Raw genomic sequence first — 24,569 nt, forward strand, 5'->3', positions numbered from 1 at the left:
GACATAGTTCAACTTTTTAATATTTATAAAAAAGAAAAATACATAACTTTTACGTGTTGTCATATGAAAATTTAGCATGAAAGGATTCATATTCATTTGTATAATGCTGGATTGCTGAGATTAGACATCACTTTTCTTTGTCTGGTGCAGTTCCTGTCTCTCATTATGTATGTCTGTTGCATGTTGGATACTCCTTAATCTTACAAGATCATTATTTTGGTTATAGCCCAAGACACGATGAGGATGTTGCAGGAATTTGGTTGAAGCTAAACCTAGACCATGCACTCAAGAACCTATTTTCTTATTATTGTGGTGGTAAAAAACTTTTTCATAAAGATTTTCAAACGAGGAATCTAAAGAAATTATATGATTTTTTTACAAATTAATTTTAATTTATAGAAAAATTAGTTTTATTTTTTCTAAAAGTGGTTTTGAGAAAAATCTTTAAAAACAAATCCCGGATATGACGAAAAAAAAAAAACCAACAAATTAATCATTATTGTCCGAAAGATGAGAATAATTAGTTACTACAAAAAGTTAAGAGTCCCAAGGTAAACAAATTTACTGATACAATACAAGTGTTTTTAAACCAATATGTCAATTTTCATATTTGATTATAAATTATTTAAACAATAAAAAACATTAATATCAAATAAATAGTTTAGATTAATAATAATAATAATAAATTTTAATAATTATTCAATTATACAAAATAAAATAGATGTTTTAAATTTTAATTATATCTTTATAAGCTTAAATTTATACAGTAAACATATTCTATTTTTGAAAAAAATATCATGAGTTTGTTTTTTTTTTATGAATTACTTTTAATTATTATCTTATTACGTAATTGTTACGTAACTGTATATGTCATAACGGTAGTATTGGTTAGTTAATATAAATAAATTTATAATAGGAAGATTTTTTAAATATATAATTGTATTCTTGTATTAAAAATCACAGTGCACTATTTGAATTCTCAGTCTCCTATTATCTTAATCAGACACTAATATTTTCTCCTTTCTCCTATTTCTAGAAGTGCACCTCACTCTCTATATTCACAATTACAAAAAAAAAAAAATCTCTCAATTATCTTGTTCATTTTAATATACTTTATTTATCTTTTTCTTTAATTTAATTTCAATAGTCTTTTTTTTTTTAAAATGAATAGTTAAAAATTGAGCATTATCGACTAAGTTAGAAATTGGGTCATAAGTTCATGAGAAGTGGAAAACGTACAGAGATTAGCCTAGCCCATTCTTCAATCTTCGCAAGAGTTTTGCTTTCTGCACCCAATAATGGCTACTGCACCCCATGGTAAAGGCGAAAAATGTCAGATTCTACCCTTCTCCTTGTCGCTGGTTCTGTGGGTGTGCACGAAGGAGCTGCTGTCCACTACTGCCGCCGCCGCTGAACCGCGAACCGCCGCTGAAATGCCACCGCTGGACCACAAATCGCCACTGCATTGCCACCGCTGACCGCTGAATCACCGCCGCCGCCCACCCCTGACCGTTGAATCGCCACTTCCCCCGCTGCATTGTTCTTGCCCAAAAACAGGTGAGTTTGTATTTCTTTTTGAGTTCTGGAATGTACGTTCCGGGAACTTTCCGGATTGATTAGTACGGAAGGACGAGTCGGGAACACTTTAGAAGCTACGATGTGCAGTTAGTAATTATGGAGGTGTAGAAAGCAAAAGCGTCTCGCAATGATCAAGCTCAAAAGTTCAGTAGGTTCTTCTGTTACCACCTCATTGTTGCAAGCCAAAACCCTTGTTATGTCTCTCCCCTGAATCTCAATTCTCGAACAGGTTTTAGTTCCTTTGCATCGTCTTCTTCATCCATTGCAATTCCTTGCGGTAACTAGCGAATTCTCATTAGGTACTTTGTACCTGACAGAGGTACTTTTTCTCTCTTTCTCCAATGCTTCTTTGCAATCCGTTGTTATTAATTACCACCTACATTAATAGTTCATTGATATGTGTGGGCTTGTTGATTTAATTCATCTGCGTTTCATAGTTAGTTAATATGCTTAATTTGATGTGTCATGATTAGGATTTGAAAGCATTCGTTTCCTTAGGTTTTCTTTATTTTCGTGATGGTAATGAGTCATAGAGTATAATATAGCAAAATCGGAAGCATTTTGAGTGCGGTGGAGTGTAGAGATATGTCTAAATATTGTCATTTGTTCTCATGTGAGGAACGAGTTATAATGTATTTAGCCGCGTGTGTTTTTTGAATAGAATAGTAAGTTATTGAGGGAAGTTAAAAGTTCATGGTAAAGTATCATAAAATAAGACTGCAAAATTACCTAGACAAGAGTATACGCAAATTTAATGTATATGGACAGAAGTGCAAGGCCCAAAAAGGCTGGGAAAAAGCACGTGCGATGTTCACTGCTTGAGTGATGGAAATTGCTTATTTGAATCTTTTTTGCTCTGGCTTGTCCTTTTGATTCATAATTAACTTGTATTGGGTTTGTGTTACGAGTTCAAGTGAGTTGGAGTCCTATGTTAGTTAGAAAGTAAGATGGACAATATATAAGTAGAAAGGCCGGTAACCTTATCATTTAAAGGTTTTGGATTGAAGACTGTCTCCTAAACTCTTATATGTGTTTGTTCATGACTCATTGGTGTCAAACCTCCTTACTATCCTCTCTCGAAAAACTTAATAGTTGGGGATGTTCTACATTAATTTGTTTGAATGGTAAAGAAATTTCAATTTGTGCTTTATTGAATTGTATATGGCACTAACTACTATGATCTGATTCTGGGGGTTTTTATGTTATTACTTGTGATTAGTTTGCTTACAAATGAAGAAATGACTGAGAAGCCTCTCAGCATTCAACTAATTTGAGTTAAGGATATTCTTGGACGAATGAGGATGAACTCCATATAGAAGCTTTTTATCAGAATTGGATAGACGGCCAGAGTGTTTGGGTACGGGGATGGTGATACCATATTTTTAGGGTTCTAAATCGTCGTCGTCATCTTCCTTTTAGTGATCTGCACATTAAACTTCTGAAGTTTAATGTTTGGCGTCAAATGAAGGTGAAAGGTTCAAAGGTGATACATATAAGGCTGAACTCTAACATCAAAATTCATCGCCTGAGCTGAGATTTTTAATATTCTTTTATGGGCCATAATTTACCTCATGCTGAACTGCCTTCCAAGGTTTAGATGTATTTCTTTCTTACATTCTTTTCCTAAAGTGTCCAAAAATATAAAGCAAATTCATGCCCAGTTAGTTACTAATGGACTGAAATCACCTGCCTTCTTGGCTAAATTAATTGAGCATTATTGTGGCTCACCAGACTCACACATAGCTAATAATGCACATTTGGTTTTCCAGCACTTTGACAAGCCAGACCTGTTTCTCTTTAATACTTTGATAAGATGTGTTAAACCCAATGATTCTATTATACTTTTCCGAGACGAGTTTTCTCGAGGACTCGTGTTTTTTGATGATTACACTTACAATTTTGTTCTTGGAGCCTGTGCTCGCTCTCCGTCAGCTTCAACGTTGTGGGTAGGTAGACAACTACATTCCTTGATAGTAAAACATGGGGTTGGGTCAAATATTTTGGTTTCGACTACCAAAATATACTTTTATTCTAGCAACAAAGATATTATCTCAGCCCGACAAGTGTTTGATGAAATGTCAATGAGAACCAGTGTTACGTGGAATGCTATGATAACAGGTTATTCTTCCCTTAAAGAAGGGAACAGGCAATATGCTTTCAATGCATTGTCATTGTTTAAGGACATGTTGGTTGATGTATGTGGAATTAAACCAACAGATACAACAGTAGTTGCTGTCCTTTCAGCAGTTTCTCAGATGGGTTTGCTGGAAACTGGTGCTTCTGTACATGCTTTTGCTGAAAAGACGTTGTGTACTGAAGATGATGTGTTTATCGGGACTGGTCTGGTTGATATGTACTCAAAATGTGGATGCATTGATAGTGCCTTGTCTGTCTTCTGGCGCATGAACCAGAAGAATATCTTGACTTGGACGGCAATGACTACTGGTCTAGCTATCCATGGGAAAGGAAAACAAGCCTTGGAGGTTTTATACAAGATGGGAGATTACGGTGTGAAGCCGAATGAAGCAACTTTTACTAGCTTTTTGTCTGCTTGTTGTCATGGTGGACTTATCGAAGAAGGCCTTCAATTATTCCATGAAATGAAGAGAACATTTAGTGTGACACCTCAGGTAAAACATTACGGTTGCATTGTTGACCTTCTTGGCCGTGCTGGAAAGTTAAAAGAAGCGTATGAATTTATCATGCGGATGCCAATTAATCCTGATGATGTAATATGGAGGATTCTGCTAAGTGCATGCAAGCTTCATGAGGATGTTGTGATGGGAGAGAAGGTGGGAAAATTTCTCCTCCAGTTAGAAGAATGGAGTCGTCCAGAGTCGGCTTTAAAGAGCGAAGACTATGTATCTCTGTCAAATGTTTATGCTTTAGCAGAAAGGTGGGTCGATGTTGAAGCTGTAAGGAAACAAATGAGAGCTAAGAGTATCTCGAATAACGCTGGTTGTAGCGCTGTTCAAATTGTCAGGTATGATACTAGTATAACTGTTATTATTGACTTATTTCTCAGTTTTATTGCTTTATTAGTTACTGATTTTGCTTCAAAATTCACATGATTCAGTCTGTAGAACAAAGACCACAGAAGGAGAATTTTGAGGCTGAGCATTTGAGTAAACCAACAGAGATTAACTGTTGAGCGGGATAATAGTACATTTCCTTCCCGTAAGTCTTCTCTTTTTGTGCAAGTATTTTCGAAGATGCCCTTGCAAAATGGAGGTGGCTGATCCTGTCCAATTACTCAGTGCCAAAACAGTGCTGTTTGTGTAAAACAGATTTTACAACAGGCTTCAAAGGCTGCATTGTAGCTGATTGTGGAGCTCTTTCCCTGGGGCAGAAACAGGATCAAAGAGGTTGAGCGTGGTGCAGTTTCGGTCCTCATTGAGCTACTTCTTTGTGCCTCGGAAAGAAGAACTTGTGAACTCATTTTAATAGCTTCGGATCAACTTTGTGGGTGTGCAGAAGGGCGTGCAGATTTGTTGAACCATGGTGCAGAAGTGGTCATTGTGTCAAAGAAAATTCTAAGGGTCTCTCTCGTGGCAAGTGATAGAGGGTTTAGAATTTTGGCCTCCATTTGTAGATATTCCGCCAATGCTAGAGTGCTCCATGAAATGTTGCAGGTTGGGGCTGTGTCAAAGTTGTGTTTGGTTCTTCAAGAGAATTGCAGTTTCAAGACCAAAGAGAGGGCCAAGGAAATACTCAGATTGCACTCCTCAGTTTGGAAGAATTCTCCATGTATTCCTGTACCTTTGTTATCTTCTTTTCCTTGATCTAATTTCATCATAGTTTCTAAGCTTTTCATTTTTTGTGTGTAGATGCATCTGATGATAGTGTCTGGTCCAGAGGTTTTGGAGTTATACAAATGAATCACTTAGTTATATGAGAAAAAAAAAAAAATCCTTAGATAAATTTTGTTAAACATTGTACTGATGTAAACAGTAGTATTAGTTAACTATAACTTTTTTTTTAACATGGGTATTCTTTGATTCAAAGTTAGAGATAATGTCTTTTGCACGAAAGAAGTTGACTTGATCTAATAACTTTTTTTTTTTATGCAAACAGACTTCAAAGAGGAATTTTGTTTTCAATTTTAAAAGAAAATATTATTTGTTATCTCAATGTAATGTTGATATAGTACTTAACCATAAGTTGCTGTCAATTATTAGATTTCATATTTCATTGCCTAAAGGTTGGGTAGGGTAATACATTATATTTTCGTTAATATACTACATACCAATGCCACAATCAAAGGTAAAAATTTTACATTTATGTATAATTTTGTTGAATAATATCATTAACTTGGGCCTAGAAATGTCCTTACAAGTATCTTGTTCATTGTTTCTGCAATTTGGTTTCCTAAGAAGTCTTGCATATTTTTTTATTTGTGAATTATTATTGCTAAATGAAGCTCTCAGCTGTTATTGTTTCAAAACCCCTCTTGAATGTTAACAAAATATGTCGAAATGTGGTTACGAGACCAACTCTTGTTCTCCTATCAAATGTAAGGACAAATACTGATTTTTTTTTTCTTTTCTGGTGAGATTTAAAGTTCAAAACAATAAATTCAATATTTTTTTACTAAATATATGGTCTAAGTGAAATATCTTGGACATAATAGATAAGTTGAATATAGCATAATTTAAGTCCATGATGTAGGACATGAAGATGGGCTTTTCTTCCGCATCCTTTTTTTTCTTCCTGCACCCCATAAAATTGGTAATTCTCAAATTAGTCTTTATTAAAAATATAATAAAAATCTTGCACGTTTTTTTTTGAATTACGAAAGTATTTTCGAAAAATATCTTTTGAAACTCAACCCAAAAATACAAAATCATATTTTCAAGTATTTTAAAATATATTTTTTAATTCAGAAATACTTTAACGATATCTGATCCAAAAAAATATTTTTATATTCAAACAAGAGATATTTACTTAAAAAGATAAGTGTAACCAAAAACGAAATATTCAACTCCTAAGTGTTTACAAAAATAGAATTGTTTTTTTTATCAAACTTGTCATTTTTAAAGATAAAAACATTACTTATTATATATCTATCTATAGAAAAAACTTAAGTGTGGTAAGGAAGGGACATCATCATTCATTTATTGCAAACTTGACTTTAACTCGTACTTTCTAGTTAAAATGAGAGGTTTTAAATCATCTGACTCAAGTTTAGTCTAATCGAATCTTTAATTTAATTTAATTGAATTAAACTTAGAGTTTATTCTAAAAGGACCTCTTAGAAGAAAAAATAAAAATATTTTTTTGCCTATTAATTTTTATATAAACCAATTTTATCTTTTGAAATTTAATTTTGTTATTTTTTAATATTTTTTCCCTGTGAAATTATTTTTAAAAATGTACTTAATTATATCATAATAGAGTTTAATGGCTTGTTTACTGTCTTCATACAGTAGTACCTTTATTATGTTGTGAAATAGTTGATGAAAAAAGCAGTTGTGTTGGATTGTCATTGTTTTGAGTTGCAACATTTATAGATAAGGTCATAACCATTTGAACTTTTCATCATGGTGAATATTTGAAAAAGTCCTAAAAAATAGAGTATTCTTTAGATGAAAGTGATGAGTTCGAAATTTGTAAAAAATATTGTATTTATGTGTGTTTAAAAATTCATAATTGTTCAATTGGTATTGTAAACTTAGTATAAAGTTCTATTATCGTAGTTAGACCAATTACTAAAATCAGTAAAAGTGTTTTTCGGCTCATCCATTATGAGGCAACATTTTATCAAATTTGGATTCTTTATTTGTTGTATATTGTTTTACTTTTTTACTGTATCTTTAACATCTTCTGATTGACACTAATGTGTATGCAAATGATAATTTTAGGCTTTCATTTTCAATTGAGCAATAAATCTATAGAAACAAGAACACAATTAGTAAAAGACTGTTGTCATATACTATTGTATTTTCTTCTTAATATCCATGTTGGATTTTGTAAAACTATAGCATTTTATTAATTTTGAATGCATGTTTTATCAAAATATTTTAGGCTTCTATTCTAAATATCATAACATCATAATAAGCTCATCCAAAAAAAAAAAAAAATGGGAGCAAACATCACATCATAATCCGAGATGTTAACTATTTAACAAGGAACTCAATAAAGTTAGGTCAGAGTAGGGCAAATTAAGCATGAAACAAACAAATAAGCGAGCATTCTAATTTTTCAATGTTTGCATTTCTATACTCAAATATGTAACCTCTTTTTATACGTATAGCTTGTGAGGGAATCAAATATAATTTAGAGTTTATATTAATTAGAATTTATTATGTTAAAAATTAAGTTCTCTTAAACCACACTAATCAAGTCTATTTTTTAGTTGTATAATATGATGATCAAAGAGTGATTGGATTGGTAGATAAAAAATGAGTCAAAAAAGTGGGTCAAAATATCATTATATTTTAATATTGTTGGAAAAACACATAAACAACACACTCATATTCTTTGATCTCGAGTATTAACAAATTTAAAGAGTCAGATATAAGTTTGAAATGTTTTTGACTCGGGACAAAGATTATCATACACTTAGAGCTCATCATATAGTTACTAACACCCACTTCCTTAATTGTTTTAGACGATATGAAACTTTTCAAGATATATTATTTTCATCGGTTAAACAAATATTTAGACTGCATTCACAATAACTAGATGACAAACTTTCAAGAAGGAGTTATTGGCCACCCTTTTAAGTGTTCATCCTGATTTTACGTACGAAAATAAATAAGAAAAGTAATATTTTAAAAATATAAAGAAATTCAACGGCTGTTATATGCAGCTGCAGGTAGGTTCCGATAGTTCTGACAGTGTTAATGCGTGTATTAATTTGTTAGCTTTCTATAAAATAATAAAAGAATGAAATTGTGGTGATTACGATCACGAGGTACACAGCTCACAGCAAATTCAGCAGAAACTGGAATATATAATTTTTGTTTCCTCATACACTTAGCTTAATCGCTGTTCTTTTTGACCATTCCCTCTTTCAATTTGCTTAAATTTCTTTCAATTTACACACAGTTCAACGTACCTATCAAATAAAATCACCTTAACACAAACAAACTGTCTCTATTCATTGCTTCACCCAATAACATCCACTACTTACACACATTTAATATTTCAGTTTCGGTTCACTTCAATATTTTTAGGACTGGGTTTTAAACTTAACTTAGCTCCACAAAATTGACTTATAAAATAAGATTTGCACCTCACTTATATATTATAAAAAGTTATTTTATCTTTAATCGACGTGAAACTTCCAACTATTATTATATCTTCAAAATATTATGATAAATGTTATCATAGTTCAATTTGTTTACAACAATCTAGTAAAAGTAAATGACAGTACTTGTAAAAACTCATTATTTAACAGTTTGTTCGTTGATTTTTTCTTATTTCGTAGCTGTGTGAAACTGGTAATCATCTTTGAAATGGTTTAGTCCAACGCTGCGCGAAGTTTCCAATGCCATGTGAATGAGGATAATCATAATTTAGCAGCACATGGATTTCTAGATCTGATCTTCAATTTTGACTTGTATAATGTCATAAACTTGTTTACGAAAAGAAAGAAAAAAAAAACTAAGAACGAGCAATCTTATGGTTTCTTTAATCCTCACCTTTTTCGAAAAGATGATGGGAAAATATTTTTGGTAGAAAAAGTTCATGCAGTTGTATCAATGCAAGCGACAACTTTATTAAAATATGCTATAACCTTATTAAGGAGTTTTCGTACCTAGAAAACGATAATGTGTGGTTTCTCATGTTTTTATTGAGGAGTGCGTGATTACAGTGTTTACGTGTTCATTTTTGCCGTTTTCTGTGTAAATGTTCGCTGCATTATCGTTATCTCCTTGAGTTAGGAAAATAATTGTCCAAATTCAAATCTTAGTTGTACATGTTGTATCTGCAAAAAAAAAAAACAAAGTGTAAGCACTTTTGTTTATATAACTATTTTCTGTCTTGTGTGGATGCGAGTCTTTGACTGTATTTGGAGGCATTCACTGCCATCGATTTAATAATAAGACCAGATGATAGCAGTTGGGGCCTGCAAATTGCAAAAGGAACACCATGTTTGAAAACTAGTACAAAAAATAACATTTTTCTTTTGTACATGCGTGTGATTTAACAGATCGGTTAACTCATTATTTAATAAATTTTTACTACATTAGATTTTTTTTTTTATATAAATTGATTGTGGAAATGTTGAATTTCTTTTCTAAAGAAGATTTGATTAGGAGAGATTATATATTTATGTGATCATTATCTAACTTATATTAAAAATTGACACCAATTTTGATCTAAAAACAATAAATTATTTGATTTTTTATATATTGTACTCAATTTTTTCATTTATATTTTATTAAAGATAAGTCTATTTTATATCGGTATACTTTTTTTTGGTGAAAGTTCATTTTATATGGGTTTTATATAGTTTTTGTTGTTGTTATTATTGTTTTTATCATAAGTATGTGAAAAAAATGAATTAAAGATTCTCATTAGGTTTTTTAAAGATCATAGAAATATAAGAGATATGAAATATATATTTTGTATGGAGGAGGTTTTTTTCTTTTTATGTATATATAGATTAGAATGTGACAAAATATCAAATGTTTACATATATTTTATTTTTGATTTTCTAAATTTAAATAATAATTAAATATATTTTTATCTTTATATAAAATATATTTCCAAAAAAAAGTTACTAAAAACTAATTTAAATAAAAAAATATTAACTAAATGTTTTTAATAAAAAATTATTAAATAAGTTAAAACAATTTAAACTGATATGATATGTTGCACACAAAAAATTATTAAAAACAAATTAAAAAAAAAAAAAACTATTAGAGTCAAACAATTCTCATGAGTTTGAACAAATTTCTACAGTCTCTCTTAAATACTTCCTTTTTTTTTCAGCAAAGAATAAATTAAAAACTATCACTACCTTAATAAAGAATGAACAATAATTGTCTTGCTATTTGTACAAACAACAATTTTTTAGACAAATTCATATTTGATAATGCATTTGTAGTCAATTATATATTTTAAAGCCTGTAGTGTTAATATCTTACCCAACAATAAGACATTTCTCTATCTACAAGATCCTCCAAACAGTGACAGTTGAAAGCAAGATGTTAACTAACATCCTTTAGCTTTGGGCAATGATTTCTAATAACATTGTTTTTTGTTCTCTCACAATGAAACTAACTGTACAATAAATTTAAGAAATTTATGGTAGATGGATAAAGTAAGGGTAAAAAGGGTGTGAAGAAAAGTAAAAGTAACCCTTAGAGCTAAAGCAATTCCCAGAATCCCAGTTCCCAACACGTTTATGAGGAAACAATGAAGCAAAGCATTAATGGATGGAACCGAGAAAAGCGTGAGAAAGCATCCAATCATGGCAAAATGCATGAGCCTGATCAGAAGTTGTCGGCAACAACCATGCAAACATTAAGGTATTCTCAGAGATGTTAACTAATCTACCTAAATAATAATGCATCAGTGGAAGTCAAAACCCTCCATCTCAGGCTTTTTTTCTTAGCATTGCAATTTGCAACACCGACGTTAACTCCCTCAACACCTTACAAATACACCAATTCATCATTTATATATCACCCACATTTCGAACCTAATCGAAGTCTCTACCAATATTATAACACCTTTTCTCCTTCCCAAACATCGGAAACACACCCTTTTATTAATTCACTCTCAATTTCCGTGTGTTGACTTTATCGTTTATAACAACATCTATTAAAATTCGCATCTTCCTCTACCACAATTTTCATGACACAACTAAATGTGCCACAACCACAAGCAACTACTTCTTCTTCTTCTTCTTCTCACCGTTTCACAGACTAATACTGTCTCATCCTTCTTCTGACTTAACCAAAACATCAAAAACCCAACTTTTCTTTTTTCTTAGTTTTGCAGATTCCGTTTCCATGGATGAAATTGAAATCCCTGCTCATTTTCTCTGCCCCATTTCGCTCCAACTCATGAGGGACCCTGTAACTGTTTGCACAGGAATCACTTACGATAGAGAGAACATAGAAAAGTGGTTGTTTTCATGCAAGAACAGCACATGCCCCGTTACCAAGCAGTGTTTATTGGACCATGATCTCACCCCAAACCACACTCTACGCAGGTTGATCCAATCTTGGTGCACCCTCAATGCCTCATTTGGAGTTGAACGCATTCCAACTCCAAAGTCACCGATCGACAGAACCCAGATTGTGAAACTCCTCACAGAAGCAAAGAGGTTCCCCGAGAAGCAACTCAAATGCCTCACGAGGCTTCGATCCATTGCCTTCGAGGGTCAAAGGAACAAGGCTTGTTTAGAGTCTGCAGGAGTTGTTGAATTCTTGGCCTCAACCATGAAGCACAAGACAGAAGAAAACTCAATTGTTCTCTCTGAAGCAGCTATAGAAGTCTTGTTCCACCTTACCCCTTCCGAGGCTCAGCTCAAAGCCCTCATATACAACGAGGGGTTTCAGTTTATTGAGTCATTGTTGCACGTGTTGAGGCTTGGAAACTACCAATCCAGAGCTTATGCCACCATGCTTCTTAGATCGGCATTGGAGGTGGCTGATCCTATCCAATTGATCAGTGTGAAAACAGTGCTGTTTGTGGAAATCTTGCGCGTGCTGCGTGACCAGATTTCGCAACAGGCTTCAAAGGCTGCATTGAAGCTGATTGTGGAGCTTTTTCCGTGGGGCAGAAACAGGATCAAAGGGGTTGAGGGTGGTGCAGTTTCGGTCCTCATTGAGCTTCTTCTTTGTACCTCGGAAAGAAGAACCTGTGAACTCATTTTAATAGCTTTGGATCAACTTTGCGGGTGTGCAGAAGGGCGTGCAGAGTTGTTGAACCATGGTGCAGGAGTGGCCATTGTGTCAAAGAAAATTCTAAGGGTCTCTCTGGTGGCGAGTGATAGAGGGGTCAGAATTTTGGCCTCCATTTGTAGGTATTCCGCCAATGCAAGAGTGCTCCATGAAATGTTGCAGGTTGGGGCTGTGTCAAAGTTGTGTTTGGTTCTTCAAGTGAATTGCAGTTTCAAGACCAAAGAGAGGGCCAAGGAAATACTCAGATTGCACTCCTCAGTTTGGAAGAATTCTCCATGTATTCCTGTTCCATTGTTATCTTCTTTTCCTTGATCTAGTTTGATCATAGTTTCTATTTTTTTTTTTTCTTTTTTTGTGTAGATGCATCTGATGAAAGTGTCTGGTGCCAGAGGTTTTGGGATTATACAAATGAATCACTTAGTTATAAGAAGGAGAAAAAAAAATCCTTGGATAAATTTTTGTTAAACATTGTACTGTACTGATCTAAACATAGTAGTATTAGTTAACTTTAACTTTTTCTTTTAACATTGGTGTTCCTTGATTGAAAGTTAGAGATTAATGTCTTTTGAACCGAAGAAGTTGACTTGATCTAATAATAATTACTTTTTTAAGCAGAAAAACTTCAAAGAGAAATTTTGATTTCAGTTTTAGCAGAAAAATATTATTTGCAAGTTATCTCAATGTAATGTTAGTATAATATATAACCATAAGTTGCTGTCAATTATGGATTTCATATTTTGTTGCCTAAAGGTCGGGTAATACGTTATATTTGTGTTATTATTCTACAGTGATATTTTAACTACTAAATTTTCACATCTTTCTCTTATAATATGAGGTAACCTTTTCTAAGTAGTTTTGGAATATTGAGAATGAGATAATGAAAAAATGAAAAATCACTTAAAAAATAACACCTAAAATTATAAGAGAAAATTATCAAAATTTAATAGTCAAAAAATCATTTTCCATATTTTGCATACCAATGCCAGAAACAGAGGTAAAAAAATGCATCTATTATGTATAATTTTGTTGAATAATATCATGAGCCTTGAAATGTCCTTATAAGTAAGTATCTTGTTCATTGTTTCTCCAAATTGGTTTCCTAAGAAGTCTTGCATATTTTTTTATTGGTGAATTGTTATTGCTAAATGAAGCTCCCAGGTGGTATAATTGTTTCAAAACCCCTCTTGAATAGTAATATTAACAAAACATGTTGAAATGTGGTTAGGAGAGCAACTCTTGTTCTCCTATCAAATGAAAGGAAATACTGTTTTTTTTTTCTTTTCTGGTGGCGTTTAAAGTTCGAAATAATGATAAATAAATTGTAAAAGAAAAATCAATATTTGTTTTACTAAATATATGCTCTAAGTGAAATATGTTGAACAGATAGATGAGTTGAATATAACATGATATAAGTCCATGATGTAGGACAGGAGGATTTGAATAAAGCCCAAAACTTGATTGGTAGATTATTGGGCCCCAACTTAGTCAACCACGGGTCGGATTCGGAAAAGTATTTGGGCCCATAAATTGACCCATTCAAGCTAACCGGCCGTGATACAAAAGAGAAGAGAACCATTAGATACAGTTATTACAAGGATAACTTTCAAAATCTTCTTCTTCATTTTCATTATTTCTTCTTATCTAACAGACAATGATATTTTAGTCGTTAGAATCATTAAATTAAGGAAAAATAAATTATAAAAATAAAAATATCTTCTAATAGCTAGATCTAAAAGTAATTCTAATTTAAATACTCTTTATTTTTGTATTTTATTTTTCTTAATCGAGCTATCACAAATTAATTTTTTTTATATTTATTGGAAATTTTGAATTAAAATATGAAAAATGAAGAAGATGTAGGGTAATATTTCAAAATTATTATTGGAATAACTTTATTATTGTATATCATTTTTAAAAATTAATAGTATTTCATCTCTGAGATTAGATTGAAATAAAATAAAAAAGTCAGGATATGAAGTAACTCTTTTTTGTTTATGTCGTTAGGGGATTGATTGAGTTAATCTTATGTAAATATATTTTAACAAAAATAATAATAAAGGATATTTATGTACAAAACAATTATATATCAAGGGAAGCTTAAATGTAAAAACACGAAATATTCAACTCCTAAGGAACGTATAAAAACATTATTCTCTTGAATAAAAAAAAATTCCTTTCTCCTTAATGTTATGATCACAATAGCACATTTTTTAGGACGAGTGTTATAGAGAGGAATATAGGAGTTTTGATTGGGAATTTTAGTTAAATATAAACTGAATAAGGCATTCACTTTATGGATTTTTAAGATTTTCGATAATTTTAATAATTAGTGAAGTAATTACTTTGTGATTTATGTGATAATCTAGTTGGTAGTTATTTTTCATTTACAAATTTGAGGAAATAAAAATGCTTAACTTTTTGAAAAGGGTTTTGAAAAGTACATTTCTTTTTGATAAAATTTGTCATTTTAAAAATTTTTAAAGATAAAAAATTTGAATCAAACATTACTTATCAAATATCTAGTAGAAAAATTCAAGGGTTGTGATATATGGTCTCATAAGGAATATGTTGTACTCTTAGTCCAAATTTCTGGAGGATGGGGTTAGAAAAGAGAGAAAAATAATAATAATGAATGATTATAACAAAAAAGAAACGAAAATTTAACAATTCTTAATATGGTTTTGTAAGAACAGCAATGCATTAAAGAAAAGTAAGATGCAAGAGATCGTCCATGGTTTGAATGGTGCAACCAAACGTTGACTAAGAAGTGTAAAAATATAATTTCTTCCTTTTTATATAATGGGACAAAAGTAAAGAAAGGGATATCATCATTTATTCCAAACTTGACTTTAAGTAGTACTTTCCAGAGAAAATTAGAAGTCTAAATGATCTTGTTTAGGTTTTCTTTAATCTAAATTTTAATTTAATTAAATTTTGAGTTTATTCTAAAAGAATATTTAGAAGAAAAAAATATTTAAAGAAAACATAACCATAAAACTAATTTATACGTGAACCAATTTTAACTTGTACAGAAATCAATTTTGTTATTTTGTTCTCCCAAAATTTATTTCAAAACTATTTCCTTGAACAATTGAGTTGATTATGAGTTAATCAGTTTATCAATTTTTTAATAACAATCAAACTTAATATAGGCTGAGTAATAAAAAAAAAATTATTGGACAAACCACTTTAAAACAAATATTTTTTAATAACTATAAAGTAAAAAAAAAATATGACTACACATACATAGTATTTATATGATAAAATATTAATTATTTTTATTCAGAGTGGAGATAAGTAGGGTTTATCGTACTTGAAAATGTATGCATATGTTACTGAATCTAATTCTAATTGAGTATAATGAATAAAACACAATTTTAAAAAATATATAATTGGATTGAGTCTTTAAAATTGAGTGGTAGCAGCTCCCCTACATTAATTATGATTGGTTTGGAGTAATTTGAAAATCAAGAAAATAAAAAGTGGGAATATTTTGTTTAATGTAAACACGATGAATTTGAATAGGAATTAGTATAGTGACAAAATTGTCTTTTAAAAGTAATTTTTAAAAATATTAGTAAGACATTCTTAAAATAATCCAAATAAGACATTTATTCAATGAAATTTTTTAGATTCGAGATCATTTCAATAATTAATGAAGTAATTTGTTGCTATATTCGTGTGATAAAGTAGTTAATAGTTATTGTTGATTTTGACAAATATGAGGGAATAAAAATGCATAACTTAAAAGAAATGTTTTCAAAAAGTACGTTTTTTATCTAACTTTCATTTTTAAAGATAAAGTATTTGAATATATATATATATATATATATATATATATATAGAGAGAGAGAGAGAGAGAAAAAAACTTAAGTGTGGTAAAGAAAGGGCCATCATCATTCATTTATTGCAAACTTGACTTTAACTCGTAGTTTCTAGTGAAAATAAGAGGTTTAAATTATCTGGCTCAGGTTTCGTCTGACCAAATCTTTAATTTAATTTAATTTAAATTTTATTCTAAAAGGACCTTTTAGAGAATTTTTTTCTATAAATTAAAATTATTTTATGTATTAGTTAGTTTGTATATACAGTCCTTTTAATTTTTTTAATTTTAATATGTACACATAAACCAATTTTACCGCATAAAAACTATTTTTATCTACTTTTATAATATTTTTTCTTTGAGAATTTAAATTACTTTTCGAAAATTACTTAATTTTATCATAATTGAGTTGGATATCAAAATTATGTTGGAAGGTCAAGTTTATTATCATTGCTTATCTAGCAATCAAACTCAATATAACGGGATGATTAATTTAAAATAAAATCATTTATTAAAAAGTCTACCTCCAAACAAATAATTATAATATGTATTAATAATTATTAAGTAACGGCCATGTTACACAGTACATAACATGAAATAAAATATACAGATTTTTCGAAAATAAAAACATCAAATAAACATTTTGTATTATTCATATATTATGTAATCTAAGTTAAAGTTGGATTCATTGTACTTGAAAAAATAATGAACATGTTATTTAATCTAATTCTAATTAAGTATGATGAATAAAACAAAACTTACAAAAAATATAATTGGATTGAGCTTTAAGATCTGGGCACTACGAAGCTGTATGCATTTCTAAATAAGGCCATTTTTTTCATGCGGAAAATAAATACTAAGTGCTTATTAGAAATTTTATTTGCACAATATTTGTAGACTTTTAAAATAAAAAATCATTTAATTCTAAAATCTATTGCATATATGAAATACAGTATCTCATACTCATCCGTTTGGGATATATAGGTCAATTTGTTGTATTCCATAAAACAAAAAGTTTAGCTTGAATTGGCTATTTAAATTCATGATAATTTCCGTAAACGTTAATAGTTGAGTTAAAAGTATTATAAAAATAAGTAAGAAAACTAATATATCAATAAAAATAATTATATTATTTTAAAGGATGAAAATTATGTCATAATTTTTTATATAAATTTGTTTATATATTCGTATTAAATTTTTAGTGTCTCTTCCTATAAAAGTCTCACGGTGTGTATATATATATATATATATATATATATATATATATATATATATATATATATATATAGATTTGGTGAAGTCAAAAAAAGAAGTTCGAGTGTTTTATGATTCTGTCTACGAATCACCAGCCTCAGAATTGGCGTCGAATAAGAGCCATTAAAATTGTTGCAGATATCAATTCATTGACTACTTATAACAATACATCTATTTACATATATTATAATATATTTCAATTATTTCTCTCATACAACTCATCTATTTACATATAATGTAATATATTTAATTTAAATATTCTTTAACTTCATGCAATATCTTTACACTTATAACAATACATGTAATTGTTGAGAGATTTTTTTTCAAGTTCCAGTAGAAACTTTTTCACTTCCTTCTTAAAAAGCTAGAGTACATGCAAAAATTATATATTTCGATGTTCAGGTGATTGAAGTTCAAGATGCATGTTATGGAAAAATAAAGGCGTATAAAAATGTATTTATTGGTACATGCTTTTTTATAAGAAGAAATACTTATCATAATAATTATTTCGAAGGGATTCAGTTTGTAAAATTCATTACATATCATTATCTTACAAAATATGTTTATGGGTTCTTTTTTCATATATATGCATCCGATACCATTTTCCTTATGCAATTGTGTTTGATAAGTCACAGTGATTATAAGAAAGTACAAGAGTAGGAACATCCCAGATTTCACCCTAGCCACTACAAAATAAGAGGTCATATAATTAAAGTACATATAAAACGCCACCGCATAATTGTTGAATATTAGAGTCAGATTTTGGTTCTGTCTTCCAAACAATTTATTAAACTTTAGCCACCATCTTTGTCATAGTTGTCGGCTTCCCATCATCCACCCTTAACATACTCAATCAATGAATAAAACAGAAAAGTCACGACTGTATCCAATTACTACCAAGTAACATAACAGAAATTATTGAACCATTATTATGATTCCGACTAATTATGTCATGTATCATTGTTTTTTTTTATATATATATATATATTAGTTGAGAAATGGACTAATGTTGCTATAAGGACAATCCCGCAATGACATCCATTGATTGTCTCATGACGAAGATTAAGTGGGTTCAGTCACAATCGTAATGTTTGAACGGTTAGCAAAAATTACATAATGGTTAACAATTATAACTTTTTTACTAGTGATAAGCGTTCAATTCAACAATTGGTATCAGAGTTAAGATTTTGTGTGACAATTACTAAAGAAAAGATTATTGAAGGCCAAGTCGGTCGAATCACAATCAAATCGTTATGTTTGGATTGTTACACTCTTAAATAGAAAGAGGTATACCTTCATCAAATCGTGGTGATCACTAACAACTACAATTTCTGATCTAGTACTAAATGCTTGATCTAACGTATTCTGGATTCTAAAACAACATATTTGGATAACTTACATTGAACTTTACATGTATCCAAGGACCAACTAAACCATACTTGTACATATATAACATTTTAAAATTACAAAAAAAGATATCAATGGATTCAATCAGATAACAACACTTGCATATTAATCTTCAACAACTTAAAGACTCTTATGTATGTTGCATTTTTTTATCAATGAAAACAAATTAAATTAATAAGATAACTGTGTTACCTCAACCCATATACACAACATAAAAGAAAACAAAAAAATGTTAGCACTTATGGTCTCCTCTCCTATACCAAGTCTATTGTGCATAAACCTTACATTCTCATATATCACAAAAGTTAAAAACATTATGTGTCCATACATACAAAGCAATTCCAGATTTGACCACAAAAAGAAAAACATGAAAAAACAGATGAGACATCCAAAATCTAAGTCACTTTTGATCCAATACTGACAATTATTTCTTTATGTATCAACCAGTAGATACTTCATTCATACTTATTTCTTGGATTGGCTACCTAAAAGCCATGTTCCAACACCCTTGGAAGCTACCGCATACATATTACAGAACATAAAACCAAATCCACAATACCTCTATTTGAATTGAACCTACACGCACAAGTATGTGAGTCCAACTTACTTGATTAAACATATCATAACTTGAATAAACCTAACCTTCTACAAACAGATGAGCAAGTTTTAGCTTAAACATGGACATCTAAAAGACATATTGTTAGAATAGTTTATCCCATAAGACTCAAATAACTTATAAGTGCATTGTTTGAAGGCATGTGATTCGGTTAAAACACCAATCAGAGTATAAGAACATTGTTATTTTTGGATACTTAGTTGTAATCCATGCCCAAATCGTTATTTGAATTAGGATAAACACTTCTTCCTCATCAATTCTACCGTGCCTAAACATAGAGTTATTCTTATAATTCCATATATTTCTTTATATATGTTGCATTCATTAAGGTCACCAGAATTTGACAACAGTTCAAAATTTGTTCCAAAAATGATCTATCATTCTACAATTAAACTGGGTTACCACAAATGATCGATTCAAAATATGTACACTTGACTTGATACAAGCTATGTATATAGATTATCGAGGCATAAAGGGGGTATGAAAACAAGCCAGAAATACTTTTTAGAACAAAAAAGGATTTGAAGCTTCAATATCTATCACCTTCGGAATCTGGTTAACAAATATACTTGAATACAGGGAGAATTATTCCATGTTTTGGAGTGTAGCCTGAGTACACCTCTTGCCTTTTCTTTCAAATGGGAAGCACAATCTGCTTGCAGCACCATGCAAAGCTTTGACACAGCACCAACCCTCAGCATCTCTTGCACGACTTCGTTAGACGCTGAGAACTTTGAAATCAAGGAAAATATATGAAGAGCTCGATCATCGGTGGTTGGAGAAACCCTAAGGATCCTTTTGGAAACCACAGCAATTCCTGCAGCATGCTGCAGAAACTGGTCTCTCCCATCAGCACAAGAACACAGATGCGCCAAAAGTATGAACACCAGTTCTGTTAGATTCTTTTCTGGGTTTTCAAGTGCAAGTTCAACGAGCTCCTCCACCGCACCAGCTTCCACTATCTTCGTTCTATTTCTCCCCAAAGGACACGTTTCTATAAGCACATGCAATGCAGATTTAACAGCTTGCTGAGAGAGTTCTCTATTTTTCATCACATTCACAACCACTCTGAAGAATTCAAACCCTAAGTTCCCTAAAGGGGTTGAATCTTTGGCTTCAATTGTCAATTTCAATATAGGTAATGCTTCGTTTATTACCTTGAGGTTGTTCTTAGTTTGAAGCTGCAAAACCCAAGTCAACGAGTTCAGAAAGTCAAAGTTCTGACATACCAAGCGCTTCATGTGGTTATTGTCCACCACATTGGCACTGCTCCAAAGCAAACGAAGAATCCTCAGAGCCTCCTCAACGCACGACGTCGTTTTTCCCTGCGTGAAACTCTTCGTGATGACGTGCACCATAGCTTCTGCAACACCCGCTGAAGCCATACACCTTCTGTTCCTCTCGTTCTCCACTGCAAGGTTATGCAACTTCTCCATTGCGCTTTGAAATCGTGGAGAAACTTCGAGATCCTTCACGAGCTTCTCAACGTTGGCATTGCTAAGAGGGGATTTGGGTGTCGGAATCTGATCAACACCGTTTGCTTCATTCGCTGAACACCACGCTTGGATTAGCCTCCGAAGCGTGTGGTTTGGGGTTAAGAACTCTGCGTTTCGCGGCAATGGTTGCTTTGTGATTGGACACGTGCAATCTTTGGCTTTCAGCAACCAGTACTCTATGCTTTCTCTGTCGTAGGTTATGCCCGTAACGGTTGTGACAGGGTCCTTCATGATCTGAAGCGAAATGGGACAAGCATAAAACTGAGGAATTTCAATTTCTGTCATCGTATATCAGATACACAGTATAAGAAATATGATATGTTTATTTCTTTCTGGTATATTGATAATCGAAGAAAGAAAAAGAAGTAGAAGAAGAAAAGGGTTTGTTTTCTTGGGTAAGACAAATCGGCTCTGTTGAATATAATGTTCAGAATGAATGATTCTAGCTAGTTGTTGATATGTGTTGGCCAGCACAGTATTAGACACTTTTTGATGACTGTGTTTTTTGTGTGGATGAAACTTTATGACTTTGTTTTGTTATCTTATATTATGTATATATAATTTGGTTTGTGTTTAATTTTCTTTCTTTTACTGGTCTAGATGCTTGAACATTTTCAATGGTGGGTTGGGTGGTCAAACCTAGCAGTAATCGTTTGAAAAAATACACTATGACGGTGTTCGAATTTTAGACGCATCAACATTTTGTCTTTCTCCCTAGAAACTATATATTAGATAATTTTAAATTATTATTATATGAAATTAGATACTACTAGAAGTTTAATAAAGAGTATTCATTCCTTAACAAATTTCTTGAAATAATATTGTATATTGACCATGAGTCAGTGATCCATTAGCGGTTCAATTGCGGGTGAAACATAATGTTCAAAAGATTTTGTTAGGATAAATTTTAACCTAATTCTGATACCATGTTAGAAGTGTATTTTAAATCTAATTCAACTTCATAAAATCAGTTTGTAAGATAAGAATTACACTCACTTTTATATCATAAATTGACCTTATCTCTAATTGACGTGGGATTTCCAACGGTATTAGGTTTTACATTTTTATACTTTTCCGTTAAACATTACATTTTAGAATGAGCATTTTCATGTGTGTGTTGTAAGAGACTTGGTTACAGATATGATATTAAAAATCAATTAATATATTATGTTGTGATGTCAAATGATGCTACGAATGAAGTTGGAGGCCACTTGTTAACGTTGGCGGCTTTAATAGTGCAGCTTGATGGGTTGATTTTGATAGTGACATAATTTTCAAAGGAGGAAGAGATCTACAGAAAAAAAGAAAAAAAAACGAGGAAAAAATAAGTTTGAATAAAATAATATGCATGAATCATAATATTTATTTATTTATTTATTTTATTTGGACCCAACTTGCAGAGTGAGCTATAAATAACGCCGGCTTGCAACTAAAATTAGTGAATGGAACTTTCAAAGATGCGCAAGATTGAGTTTGAATTCAAACTTACGTTAGCACGATTCTTTGTCTTAAATATTCAATATTTTATTTTTTATTTAATTAAAAGTTTATTATAATTTATCGGTATGCGTGATTGTTCGTCTTAACTATTCATTCATTTAAGTTTAATATCAAGTTCTATTTATAATTTATCAGTACGATTATTTTTCTTAAATATTCAATCATTTAATTTTTATTTATTTACTATTCAATATAACATTTTATTATTATTATTATTCTTATTATCATGATATTTGTTCTGGGATTAGTGCATGACTATACTTTGTTTTATATTTTACATTAAGTTAACATAAAATAATGTAGTTTACCTCATTCATAATTAGAATGAGGATAATTAGAGAAAGAGAAAAGAAAAATGAAATTTCATATATACTTAGCAGTCTCAAATTTCATAATTAAAGTATGAAATTTCATACTTTAATATTAGTTTAAAAAATAAATTAATTATTAGAAAAAACTATACACCTATGAACTTTATATCAGTTAGAATTTAAAAAGAATTTTAAAAAAATAATATAAAAAATAGTTTAATACTATTTTTCATATTTTTGTTATTTTTATTGTATTTTAATACATTTTATGAACCTTATGATTTTCTAATACACAAAAATTTTAAATATAGTTTTCTTCTGAATAAAGAAATTTATTTTAATTGTAATTATATAAAAATAATATCAAATAAGAAATGAAAACAAAACAAAATCAGCAAGGTAAGAATGAAGGTTGTGAACTGCAACGGCTACGCTGCTACTTACAGTACAGTAGAAGAACTGTGAAAGTTCAATTTCTAAAGTATATATATATATATATATATATATATATATATATATATATATATATATATATATATATATATATATATATATATATATATATACTAGTGTAAACACAGGCGCTATCGCGCCTGCGTGTACACATTTTTCGAATTATATTTATAATTGATGATATTGTAATGTTATTAAGTTAATGAACAAAATAAAAGTATATTTATAAAAATTAAAGTGAAATGTATGGAGAAAATATGAAAAAAATAATTGTTGATGAATAGTATGAGAAAAAAGAAAAAGGAGATAAATAAATAGTTTTATAAAAACTTGTAAAATTAACCGTTAATTTTTAAAAATTTAATAAATAATTAAATTGTAAAGGGTAAAATTGGAATTATGAAATGTGGACACAAAAGAGGGAATCCCCTTTATATATAGTTATAGATATATATATATATATATATATATATATATATATATATATATATATATATATATATATATATATACTCGTAAGTTTCTTGTAAATTAGATAGTTTTTTTTAAAATATTTTGTAATGATAAAATAGAAAATATATATTAATAATAAAAATAATGTATCTTAAGGTTAAGGGTTCTACTAATAATATTATTTTATTTTACGAGCAGGTAAGGAAGAAAGTGGAATGAATTAGGTTAAATTTTATTGAACAGAATATGATCTGTTTCCTAACTCATTTGTTGTAAACCTAACTTATCTATTTTATTAAGACCTTCTCGTAAGATCTTTTTTAACCTTTTAATAAAGCTTGCTATTTGAAAGTCTAATTTGAGAAAGTCTAATTTGAATTAAATCATTTTAACAGGTAAAAATCCATCACGTAAATTAGATAGAAAATATATCGGCCAAGTCTTATATGTAGATAAGCATGTTTTCTTTTTGGGTAGCCATAAAATTTAAACTTTTAAATGAACTAAGGAGTGCATAGTCTTAAAATATTATTATTATTATTATTATTATTATTATTATTATTATTATTATTTACTTAATAAAGGTGGCGTGTTAAGGTAATATATATTCTTAATAAAAAGTTTGACACTGTTGACTAAATAGATTTTCGAAAAAAATACTAAAATGACTTATTTAATACGAAAACTGGACTTGAAGTATGTAGCATGTGTTTCAATCTAAGTTAAGAAATTCAGTTTAGTTTAACTTAATTAAAAGCTAATAAAAATGTTGTAGTCTTTAGGTTCATTAGAACAAGAAATTAAATTTGTTTT

At 30.2% G+C, this 24,569-nt stretch overlaps 1 protein-coding gene and 3 pseudogenes across 7 annotated transcripts; 3 read left to right on the forward strand and 1 right to left on the reverse strand.

Annotated features, from left to right (window-relative positions):
- Positions 1-1,274: 1,274 nt before the first annotated feature.
- Positions 1,275-5,560, forward strand: MEF20 (mitochondrial editing factor 20). Of its 7 annotated transcripts, none has more exons than XR_003604956.2 (4): positions 1,275-1,897; positions 2,798-4,561; positions 4,655-4,755; positions 4,836-5,560. XR_003604956.2 is itself a non-coding variant. In XM_085674113.1 (4 exons), exons 3-4 carry the CDS (start codon positions 3,150-3,152, stop codon positions 4,659-4,661), a joined length of 1,419 nt encoding a protein of 472 aa, XP_085530239.1. In that variant the 5' UTR covers positions 1,276-1,726; positions 1,808-1,897; positions 2,798-3,149; the 3' UTR covers positions 4,662-5,560. The 7 variants fall into 7 exon arrangements, 3 of the variants coding, with proteins under 3 accessions (XP_085530239.1, XP_027929799.1, XP_027929800.1); XR_014995436.1 differs by having other exon boundaries at positions 4,847-5,560; XR_014995437.1 differs by having other exon boundaries at positions 4,866-5,560.
- LOC114184737 (E3 ubiquitin-protein ligase PUB23 pseudogene) lies at positions 4,804-5,360 on the forward strand (annotated as a pseudogene).
- A 5,656-nt stretch (positions 5,561-11,216) lies between the features above and the next one.
- LOC114185660 (E3 ubiquitin-protein ligase PUB23 pseudogene) lies at positions 11,217-12,968 on the forward strand (annotated as a pseudogene).
- A 6,932-nt stretch (positions 12,969-19,900) lies between these two features.
- Positions 19,901-21,545, reverse strand: LOC114185840 (E3 ubiquitin-protein ligase PUB23 pseudogene; annotated as a pseudogene).
- Positions 21,546-24,569: the final 3,024 nt, after the last annotated feature.

This window comes from Vigna unguiculata, chromosome 5 (assembly GCF_037176805.1).
Source record: "Vigna unguiculata cultivar grain cowpea cultivar isolate G323 ecotype 2 chromosome 5, ASM3717680v1, whole genome shotgun sequence".
NCBI lineage: Eukaryota > Viridiplantae > Streptophyta > Magnoliopsida > Fabales > Fabaceae > Vigna > Vigna unguiculata.